Raw genomic sequence first — 12,500 nt, forward strand, 5'->3', positions numbered from 1 at the left:
ATAACTGCAGATCAATGATAGTGCGAAACAGCCTACTGTAACGTCTGCAATTATATTAAATAAATAAATAAATGCAGCATATATGAGCACGTACAGCCCCTTACAGTCTTCGATATGTTACCAATTACAGATAAACTACACACAACAGACATTTAGTCCTTATTTGGGTTCAAAAACAACACGCAACATACAGTATAACCCAGTCAGAACAAACCTCTCATCTGTGTCTTTAACCTTCAGCAGCACAAGTAGCCTCTTTCTAGAAAGTAAGTCTGTCATTCTGAGTTCATAACAACCCAAAGGGTGATGATAATAGTTAAACAAGGCAGTTTGCTCATGTTTTAGGCTGCTGAAACAATCATTTGCTTCTTTGTTTTTTCCGGCTTCTCTGTTTTTTTGCGCTTTACTCTAGCGTATGTCTGTTTCTGAAAGGATCAGGTGTCAGAAGCACTTTAATAATCACGCGCATGTTATTATCATCCGCTCAGAGAAGTTCGTTATTTCAGCGAGTGCACGCGAACTTTCTTTACACAACCTTATAAAACAACAAGACATGGCAGATTTTGTTCTTATTGGCATGTGGCTGTTCATCAAGACGACGACAAGGTTTGTTTGAGCTCAGGTTGACCATGGCTTGTTATTATATATATATGTATATGTATATATATATGTATATGTATATATATATGTATATGTATATATATATGTATATGTATATGTATATGTATATGTATATATATATATATATATATATATATATATGTATATGTATATATATATATATATATATATATATATATATATATATATATATATATATATATATATATATATATATATATATATATATATATATATATATATATATATATATATATAAATAATTATTTTTACTTTGTAATGTCTCGGCTGTGTTTTTAAAAATTACGATTCCCTCGTTTTCATTCTTCTGCTTGTGTACTAGCTAGTGACAGTTCTATTTATAGCAATAGTGTTCAGCTGCGCGTCTTGCTCTGCGTTTTGGTACCCTTTTGTCATGCTAGGTACCCAAAAAGTGGTACGGTACGGTTCGCTTTTTGGTACTTTTTGACAGTGGAAACGGCCATAAAAGCATACCGACCCATACCGTACCGTACCCCTCAGTGGAAATGGGCCATTAATGTTAACCCTTTTAATACTTTGTATTACAGTGGTTACACTCAGTAAACAGCAGTGAGTTCGGTGAACTGATAATCTTCACAGCTAATCACAGTATTTTCTGTTGAGCACGTGAACACAATGGCAAATCAGCGCTGTTTAAGAACGCTCTCAACAGCACTCAAATGTAGGTGGAAAATGGACGTTTTAAAAACTTCAGTATCGATTGGTATCGAACTCCAGTATCGTGACAACCCTAATACACACTATAACAGAGCACACTCTTTCCTCTCCGTAGGCACCAGACACTTTCTTATAAACGCTACACGTTTGTGGAGAAACATTCATTCATTTTCTTTTCGGCTGAGTGCTTTTATTAATCTGGGGTTGCCACCGCGGACTGAACCGCCAAATTATCCAGCATATGTTTTACGCAGTGGATGCCCTTCCAGCTGCAACCCATCACTGGAAAACACCTATACACTCATTCACACACATACACTACTGACAATTTAGCTAACCCAATTATAGCGCATGTCTTTGGACTTGTGGGGGAAACCGGAGCACCTGCACGCGAACACAAGGAGAACACACTCCACAAAGAAATGCCAACTGGCCCAGCCGGTGCTTGAACCAGTGACTTTCTTTCAGTGAGGTGATCGTGCTACCCACTGCGCCACCGTGAAGCCCTCTGGAAAAACATCTCATGTTTATTCGTGTGCTCCACACAGGTGAGTGGGCTTGACAAACCACCTGCAGGACACACTCTCTCCTTTCCATATGCTCAAAAAAAATAAAAAAACCTTTCAGTGTGTCCCAAATGGCACACTATACCCTATGCACTTATGCACTTACATTCATGAGCATAGTACTGTATATGAATGTAGTGTTGTAGTGTAGCAATATGTATTTTCTAAGAACTGATTTCTTTTATCTTTGCCATGATGACAGCACATAATATTTGACTAGATATTTTTAAAGACACTAGCATTCAGCTTAAAGTGACATTTAAAGGCTTAACTAGGTTAAAGTTAGTGTAATTCAATGTTGCCAGACGTACGATAATTATCATATTTGTACGATAATTTCAACCTCAGTCTGATGTACGATCAATAATTTAAAAATCCTATAATTTACAATAATTTCTGGATTTTTTGGCATGTAATATGAATTTCATTGTAATCTAAGGGCTTCTATACTTATTGATCTAGCTGCATCTTTTGTCTACAGTCTGTGAGGAGAACGTAGAGTTATGCACGTTTTCCATCTCATCTTACGTTACATTTTCTCAGCCAATCAACGTGGAGAATGGCACTCGAGTTAACATTCCTGCCACGCGCGGCCGTGCTTAAGTCAGTCGTTTTCAGGTTGAGGTCGATCGTTTAAGCAATAAGCTTTTAAAATGTAGTGCTGAAAATGAAGGTGAGAAGGACAGGGGAGTTTCCCCATTCAAATGCGTCATGTGAACGTGTTTTTCCAAGTTAATCTCATCAAAACAAAGCCGACTCATTACAGATACTCTGAATGGGCTCGTGCACACCTCAGAGTGTGTTAAAAATTCGGGAGGGAGCACTGCTTTCAAGCCAACCAGAACTACCTGTATGTTGCAGTCCATGACGGCATCCAATTTGTACCGCAAAATGAATCCCTTAACATCTGGCAACACACGCAGGACATGGACTTGAAGGTGGAGTTTGAACTAGGTGTGCCTAGTTTTTTTTTTACGTATTGTGGTAATTTTCACGTCGTGTCAAAATGCTATTTGTCAAGATAATAGCTTTATACTCTCCGTTTGAGTAGTGTATGATAATTATCCTCCAAATATGATCATTTTGAGATTCAGGTATGATATCTTTACCTTTCCAATCTGGCAACACTTGTGTAATTAGGCAAGTCATTGTATAACAGTGGTTTTTTAGACAATCCAAAGCAAATATTGCTTAAGGGGGCTAATAACAGACCTTAAAAATGATTTTAAAAAGCAAAACTGCTTTCATTCTAGCTGAAATAAAACAAATAAGACTTTCTCCAGAAGAAAAAATATTATAGGAAATACAGTGAAAAATTCCTAAATCTGTTAAACATCATTTAGGAAATAATTGAAAAGAAACTAAAATGAACAGGAGGGCAAATAATTCTGACTTCAACAGTATATACAGTACAGCTACTCTCAGATGATTTGATGCACTTGCAAGTCGCTCTGAATAAAATCATCGGCTCTAATGACTCAAAGTAAATAAGGGAAAAGTCTAAGTGTGAGTGTAAAAGTCTCCAGGTTGTGTTTTGCACAGCTGAACTGGTGAACACATATATTGGCGTCTGGAGGTTTCTGGTCCTGGTGGTCTTGGATAATTACTGACAGTCTCTAGGGAAATGGCTGCTTTAACTCAGAGTCTATAATGACGTCCCTGGAGAAGCGGAGCAGAGTTCCAGTTACACAAAACCACCTCAAACTAACCCGACCCTGCACTCCAACACCACACCATATGAGCATACACTAGACATATGCCCATATTCAATTATTCAATATACTGTGATGCTGAACATGCTCAATAATTGATATCAGGGCCACTTCACAAAATACAGTGAAATATTATTGATGGTTTAAACCTCTGCTGGGTGCTTTTTAAGAATGGAGCCTATTCACAAGACTGTTATGATGTGTTTATTGGTCATCAGCATCTTAAATACTTCAAAGTTTGTAATATTTATATATAAAAAAAACGTATGTACATTTACACTCACCGGCCACTTTATTAGGTACACCTGTCCAACTGCTCGTTAACGCAAATGTCTAATCAGCCAATCACATGGCAGCAACTCGATGCATTTAAGCATGTAGACATGGTCAAGACGATCTGCTGCAGTTCAAACTGAGCATCAGATTGGAGAAGAAAGGGGATTTAAGTGACTTTGAATGTGGCATGGTTGTTGGTGTCAGCTGGTCTGAGTATTTCAGAAACTGCTGATCTACTGGGATTTTCATGCACAACCATCTCTAGGGTTTACAGAGAATGGTCTGAAAAAGAGGAAATATCCAGTGAGCGGCAGTTCCGTGGGCGCAAATGCCTTGTTGATGCCAGAGGTCAGAGGAGAATGGCTAGACTGGTTCCAGATGGTAGAAAAGGAAAAGTAACTCAAATAAGCACTCGTTACAACAGAGTTCTGCAGAAGAGCATCTCTGAACACACAACACGTCCAACCTTGAGGCGGGTGGGCTACAGCAGCAGAAGACCACACCGGGTGCCACTCCTGTTAGATAAGAACAGGAAACTGAGGCTACAATTCACACAGGCCCACCAAAACTGGACAATAGAAGATTGGAGAAACGTTGCCTGGTCTGATGAGTCTCCATTTCTGCTGCCACATTCAGATGGTCGGGTCAGAATTTGGCATCAACAACATGAAAGCATGGATCCATCCTGCCTTGTATCAACGGTTCAGGCTGGTGGTGGTGGTGTAATGGTGTGGGGAATATTTTCTTTGCACACTTTAGGCTCATTAGTACCAATTGAGCATCGTGTCAACACCACAGCCTACCTGAGTATTGTTGCTGACCATGTCCATCCCTTAATGACCACAGTGTACTCATCTTCTGATGGCTACTTCCAGCAGGATAACACACCATGTCATTAAGTGTGAATCATCTCAGACTGGTTTCTTGAACATGACAATGAGTTCACTGTACTCAGATGGCCTCCACAGTCAGCAGATCTCAGTCCAACAGAGCATCTTTGGGATTTGGTGGAAGGAGTGATTGGCATCATGGATGTGCAGCCGACGAATCTGCAGTAACTGTGTGATGCTATCATGTCAATATGGAGCAAAATCTCTGAGGAATATTTGCAGTAGCTTGTTGAATCTATGCCATGAAGGATTAAGGCAGTTCTGAAGGCAGAAGGGGGTCCAACATCCATATAGTAAGGTGCACACTTTTTTCCGAAATTCTTGATAACACCATTGTGGAGTTTTTCCTTTATTATAACAGCAAATAGGATTGTAAAACAATGATTTGTTGTACTCTCCCATTCACCGCACTCTAAGTTTACCTAACTATGATGACCTTTTTGCTGCTGAGAAACCTGGAAATATGAAAAGGGTCCCTATTGAGATTGTATTTGCTTGGAGATTTAAAGTCTGTGTGAACCGGAAATTGCTGAGACTTTTATTTGTGTGTTAATGTATTTACAACTGAAATGGAATATTGAGTAGGGGCGGGGCTTTCTTTTTGTGCATCATTCACTCATAGCAAACTAATGGTGAGTGAGGGTATTAATATGCAGTTGCTAACTCAACATCAAAAAAAAGACCGTCACTCCAAACACAGAAACAAACGGAAAGACTCTCTTAAAAGATTCCCAAAGCAAACTCATTTTTCAGTGGATTAATTATTCACCTTAAGAATAAGACTATGTGCTGACAAAATAAACATTGTAAATTTTGATTTTAAAGTTAATTATCGTAAAGTAACTTTTAAAGTAAAGCGAAGTAAAGTAAAGTAAAAGTAACTTTTTGGGAAATAGGCTAATTTTACATCTCTCCTAGAGTTTAACAGTTGAATTTTACCTTTTTTTTTGAGTCCATTCAGACAATATCTGGGTCTGGCAGGACCACCTAGCTTAGCATAAATCTTTGAATCGGATTAGACCATTAGCATCTTGCTCAAAAATCTAATTAAATTATTATTTTTTTGTGATATTCTATCTATTTAAAGCTTGACTCTTCTGTATTTACACTATATTAAGACCAACGAAAATGTAAAGTCGCTATTTTCTAAGCTGATAGGGCTAGGAACTTTTTCTGGCATAATGATAAAGTTTGAGCACTACCATGGCTGCAGCAGTGTAATGACATATGCTTGAAGACAGTCCCTAGCTAGGTAACTAGGCAACAGCGCTGCGTAATATAATCTATTGTTGCTATGGTTCTACACCAACTATAGTAATATATATATATATATATATATATGTTTGCAACTATATACATAAATGAGTACACCCCATTTTAAAAGAAAAAGAATAAAGGTCATACAGTATATTTTGGTGCACTTCAACAAAACAGATTTATTAAACTGATATATTTATTAAAATGATATTTTAGTCACTGAACATCTTTAAAAATAGAAAGATAATTCAATAAAATTTCAGTGAAATACTGCAAAAAACAAAACAAAAAAAACTTTTGCTCTCTATTAGAGTTTTTATTTAATATTTTTCTCCATCATGTAAATTTGGGCTACACTTTTTTTTTAAATGTTATTTTGTAAGTAATTTTGTTAGATTAGCTCCAGATTTGGTCTCAGCACTGAATAATCTATTGTATAAGCACTAATCCTGTAGAAAACATTCATTTAAATGAGAGATTTGTGAGGAGTGTACTCATTATGCTGTGCATTTATGATGTACATATGCATATTTTGTAATACATCACAGTTTACTACAGTATTTAATAAAGTTTACCAGTCAGTTAATGCTAGAATATGCTGGAGCAATCATCAACAAAGAATTAGAAATACACTACCTGACAGAAATCTTGTCATTTATCCAATTTTAGGAACAACAGATAATAAGTTGACTTCTAGTTGATCAGCTGGTATCAGAAGTGGCTTATATGAAAGGAAAGGCCTCTAGATTACACTTATTTGACCAAATAAACATGATCATGCCTTGATTTTGAATGATTTCATTAGGACAGTAAGGTCTGACTTTGCTTAGACAAAAGTCTTGTGACTGAACCTTCAATAATGTCCAGTATAGAATATGTGGTCATGCTGCAGAGGAAACAGAATGAATATTGTGTCTGACTCCATCATGAGCTTGGAGGACTGCATCCATACATCTCTGCAATGACTCAAATAACTGATTAATTAAGTCATCTGGAATGGCAAAGAAAGCGTTCTTGCAGGACTCCCAGAGTTCATCAAGATTCTTTAGATTCATCTTCAATGCCTCCTCCTCCATCTTACCCCAGACATGCTCAATAATGTTCATGTATGGTGACTGGGCTGGCCAATTCTGGAGCACCTTGACCTTCTTTGCTTTCAGGAACTTTGATGTGGAGGCTGAAGTATGAGAAGGAGCGCTATCCTGCTGAAGAATTCACCCTCTCCTGCGGTTTGTAATGTAATGGGCAGCACAAATGTCTTGATACCTCAGGCTGTTGATGTCCACTCTGCAGATCTGAATGTAACCCCAAACCATGATTTCTGCTTCATCAAACTTGACTGATTTCTGCAAGAATCTTGGCTCCATGTGGGTTCCAGTAGATCTTCTGCAGTATTGGTGATGATTGGGATGCAGTTCAACAGATGATTCAGCAGAAAAATCCACCTTCTTCCACTTTTCCAAATGATCAAGTAGAAGTCAAGTTATTATTTGTTGCTCTTACAACTGAGATCAACGACAAGACTTTTGTCAGGCAGTGTATTGAAATATATACAGTACAATACACTTGACTATAGTATGTTTTTTAAAATAGTAAAAATCCCCATAGTATTGGTTCACACGGGTAGGTCCTCTTGACAGAGGAAGAACAGATACTGTATCAAGTACAAATAAGTCCTAACTGTACGCAAGTGTATGTAGAAGTGCACAGAAACGCACAAAAGAATCCAACAAAAGAGTTCGAGGAGATCAGAGACGCTCCAGCAGCTTTGAGATGAACAACAGACGCTCCGGTCTCTCCCTCCCTCCATTCAGACTGTTTTTTTCTTTCTTTTCTTTTCTCCCACACCCTCTGCGCTCCGAATACACCTGTCAGTTCTTAAACTCCAGCGGATCACCTGCAATTAAGCAACCTGCTTTGCCGGTCCACACAACACACACTCGCCGCCAGACGCTCAGCTGATCTTGTCGGGACGTGCAGATACATTCACACACACACACAGTAAACTCTCACACACATCTGCACGCTTTGAGGAAGAATCAAACTCTGGATTTGACGGATTGCGGCTGTCAGCAGCTCAACAACTGACAGGATTCACTGTTCAAGAGTCATTTCACCAGACAAAACCAAGATCTTTGGGTATTGAAAAGGGTTGACAATGAAAACAAAATAATGAATAAAAAGATGATGTCTTTTGAAGTCAAAGAGTTTGATGTATTGCTTAAAAAAGGGGGAATCGTGAACAGGAGACTCACTGATTGGATTCTTTAAAATCTGTGAATCGTTAAATGAACACTCACTCTGGCTGGATTACATGATACAGTGAATCATTAACGAAACACTGACCAGATCATTTGAATCATGAGTTGTTAACTGGTGACTCACTCTGGCTGGATTATCTGAATCAGTAAATCATTAACTGGAGACTCACTCTGACCAGATCATTTGAATCAGTGAGTCGTTAGCTTGAGACTCACTCTGACCAAATCATTTGAATCAGTGAGTCGTTAACTTGAGATTCACTCTGACCAGATCATTTGAATTGGTGAGTCGTTAACTGGAGACTCACTCTGATTGGATTATCGGAATCAGTAATAGAAGGCTTACCTTAAATAAGTTCATTTGACTCAGTAAACTGTTAACAGAAGACTCACTCTTACTGAATCATTTGAATCAGAGAGTCGTTAACTAGAGATTTACTCTGACTGGATTTTCTGAATCAGTGAATCATTAACTAAAGACTCACTCTGATGGATGATCTGAATCAGTGAATCATTAACTAAAGACTCACTTTGACTGGATATCTGAATCATTAAATCAGTAATTAAAGACTGATTCTGAGAAGATAATCTGAATCAGTCAATCAGTAACTGAAGATTCACTCTTACTGGATTATCAGAATCAGTGAATCAGTAACTAAAGACTTACCTTAAATAAATTCATTTGACTCAGTAAACTGTTAACAGAAGACTTACTCTGACCAGATCATTTGAATCAGTGAGTCGTTAACTAAAGACTCACTCTGACTGGATCATTTGAATCAGTGAATCGTTGACTAAAGACTCACTTTGACTAGATTATCTGAATCAGCGAATCATTAACCAAAGACTCACTCTGACTAGATTATCTGAATCAGTGAATCATTAACCAAAGACTCACTCTGACTAGATGATCTGAATCAGTGAATCGTTAACCAAAGACTCACTCTGACTAGATGATCTGAATCAGTGAATCATTAACTAAACACTCACCCTGACTAGATTATCTGAATCAGCAAATCAATAAATAAAGATTCACTTTGACTAGATTATCTGAATCAGTGAATCATTAACTAAAGACCCACTCTGACTAGACTATCTGAATCAGTGAATCATTAACTGAAGACTCACTCTGACTAGACTATCTGAATCAGTGAATCATTAACTAAAGACTCACTCTGACAGGATGATCTGAATCAATAAATCATTAACTAAAGACTCACTCTGACTAGACTATCTGAATCAGTAAATCATTAACTAAAGACGCACTCTGACTAGATTATCTGAATCAGCGAATCATTACCTAAAGACTCACTCTAACAGGATTATCTGAATCAGTAACTGAAGACTTAAATAAATTCATTTGACTCAGTAAACTGTTAACAGAAGACCTACTCTGACTGGATCATTGAATCAGTGAGTTGTTAACTGGAGACTCGCTTTCACTGAATTATCTGTGTCAGTGAATCGTTAATTAAAGACTCACTCTGACTGGATTATCCGAATCAGTAAATCTCTTAAACAGGAGTTTATGTACAATAGTGTGTGTGTGTGTACCTCTCTTAAACAGGAGTATATGGGGCAGACGAGGACTCTGAAAGGCTCTCCAGCGCTGCTCCTCATGGTGCCGAACACCTCACAGAGAAATGTGATGAAGCCCAGCCAGTTCTCCACATCCGTCTGCTGGAGCTCCTCACGCCGCTTGAAGTCCATCTGAAACATTTATTCAATAAAATTAATACATAATTTAATCAATAAATAACAAATAAAACCTTCAAAATTCATGTCAATTTTACACCACTCTTAAAAAATGAACAACACACACACACACACACACACACACACACACAAAACTACACCTAAAACTAAAAGATCAATGTCTGACTTAAACACATCTGCAACTGTCAGACAAAACAATGAATAATAAACATCCACATGCAGACCAAGAGATTTGTCTGTGTATACACACACGCTCATACATTACTGTTCATTTATTTTTATCGCAGTGTCTGAGTGTTGTGTGTGTTTGTGTAAATCTGAGTGTGTCTGCTTATTTGTGTATGTGTGTCTGAGTATCTGTGTGAGTCTGTATGTGTATTTGTGAATGTGTGTACTTGTGTATCTGAGTGTATGTGAGTTTATTCTGAACGTGTGTGTGTGTGTATTTGTGCGAATCTCACTCTGTGTGTAAGTGTGCGTCTGTATTTGTGTATCTGTGTGTGTATTTGTGTGAATCTAACTCTGTGTGTAAGTGTGCGTCTGTATGTGTGTATTTGTGTGAATCCAACTCTGTGTGTAAGTGTGCGTCTGTATTTGTGTATCTGTGTGTGTTTATTTGTGTGTGTGTGAGAATCTAACTCTGTGTGTAAGTGTGCGTCTGTATTTGTGTATCTGTGTGTGTTTATTTGTGTGTGTGTATTTGTGTGAATCCAACTGTGTGTAAGTGTGCGTCTGTTTTTGTGTATCTGTGTGTGTTTATTTGTGTGTGTGTATTTGTGTGAATCCAACTCTGTGTGTAAGTGTGCGTCTGTATTTGTGTATCTGTGTGTGTTTATTTGTGTGTGTGTATTTGTGTGAATCCAACTCTGTGTGTAAGTGTGCGTCTGTATTTGTGTATCTGTGTGTGTTTATTTGTGTGTGTGTATTTGTGTGAATACAACTCTGTGTGTAAGTGTGCGTCTTTATATGTGTATCTGTGTGTGTTTATTTATGGGTGTGTATTTGTGTAAATCCAACTGTGTGTAAGTGTGCGTCTGTATTTGTGTATCTGTGTGTGTTTATTTGTGTGTGTGTGTGAGAATCTAACTCTGTGTGTAAGTGTGCATCTGTATTTGTGTATCTGTGTGTGTTTATTTGTGGGTGTGTATTTGTGTAAACCCAACTGTGTGTAAGTGTGCGTCTGTATTTGTGTATCTGTGTGTGTTTATTTGTGTGTGTGTGTGAGAATCTAACTCTGTGTGTAAGTGTGCATCTGTATTTGTGTATCTGTGTGTGTTTATTTGTGGGTGTGTATTTGTGTAAACCCAACTGTGTGTAAGTGTGCGTCTGTATTTGTGTATCTGTGTGTGTTTATTTGTGTGTGTGTGTGAGAATCTAACTCTGTGTGTAAGTGTGCATCTGTATTTGTGTATCTGTGTGTGTTTATTTGTGGGTGTGTATTTGTGTAAACCCAACTGTGTGTAAGTGTGCGTCTGTATTTGTGTATCTGTTTATTTGTGTGTGTGTGTGTGTGTCTGAGCATTTGTGCGAGTCTGTATGTGTATTTGTGAGTGTGTGTCTGTGTATTTGTGTATCTGAGTGTATGTCAGTTTATTCTGTGTGTGTGTGTGTGTGTGTGTGTGTGTAGGTATTTGTGTGAATCTAACTCTGTGTGTAAGTGTGCGTCTGTATTTTTGCATCTGTTTATTTGTGTGTGTGAGTGTGTGTGTCTGCTTATTTGTGTGTGTGTGTGTGTGTGTGTGTGTGTCTGAGCATCTGTGCGAGTCTGTATGTGTATTTGTGAATGTGTGTCTGTGTGTGTATTTGTGTATCTGAGAGTATGTCAGTTTATTCTGTGTGTGTGTGTGTGTGTGCTTCTTAGAGTGGTTGTTTGTATTTATCCCTAAGCATGTGTAAGAGTCTGTGTTTGTGAATGTGTTGCATTGTCTATGCGTGTATGAGTGTGAGTGTGTGTGTGTGTGTATCTGAGTGTTTGTGTCTATGTATGTTTGATCATCTGAGTGTGTTTGTATTTGTATGCATCTAAGTGAGTTTGTTTGTGTGTGTGATTATCTGAGTGTGTGTGTGAGGATGCTAAATGAGCAGAGTCAGTCGCGTCCTCTCGCTGGGGTCAGAGACTCTTCATCTGTGTTGTATAATCCCTTCAGATTGAAAGTGTCTGCTTGAGCGTCAGATGCTAAAGAGAGCAGGTTTATATGAGGGCAAAGTGATGATTCATCAACACACACGCGCACAAACACACACACTAACGATGCAGACGCACATCACAGACACAGGAGAAGATGCTTTTAATCAGCAACAACACAACTCAAGCAACATTATATAGATAGATGCTCCTCTTCTGAACTCTACAATCAGCTGTGAATCCTGAAAACTCAAATGCGCCACCATTTCTGCAAAAGGATGAAGCAGCACGACTGTTTTCAACAAAATAATAATCAGAATTTTCATTATAAATACATTATCCAAATCAGTTTATTAGAATGACCTCTGAAAGATCAC

General features: G+C 38.0%; 1 protein-coding gene across 1 annotated transcript in view; it reads right to left on the reverse strand.

The window, feature by feature from the left end:
• The window catches only part of ctif (CBP80/20-dependent translation initiation factor), a 152,020-nt gene that overhangs the window by 16,670 nt on the left and 122,850 nt on the right, over positions 1-12,500 (reverse strand). Inside the window, exon 12 of the mRNA XM_056446694.1 lies at positions 9,837-9,992. Coding sequence (XP_056302669.1) covers positions 9,837-9,992 — 156 coding nt within the window. The remainder of the gene's footprint in view (positions 1-9,836; positions 9,993-12,500) is intronic.

Source organism: Danio aesculapii, chromosome 21 (assembly GCF_903798145.1).
Source record: "Danio aesculapii chromosome 21, fDanAes4.1, whole genome shotgun sequence".
NCBI classification, from domain to species: domain Eukaryota; kingdom Metazoa; phylum Chordata; class Actinopteri; order Cypriniformes; family Danionidae; genus Danio; species Danio aesculapii.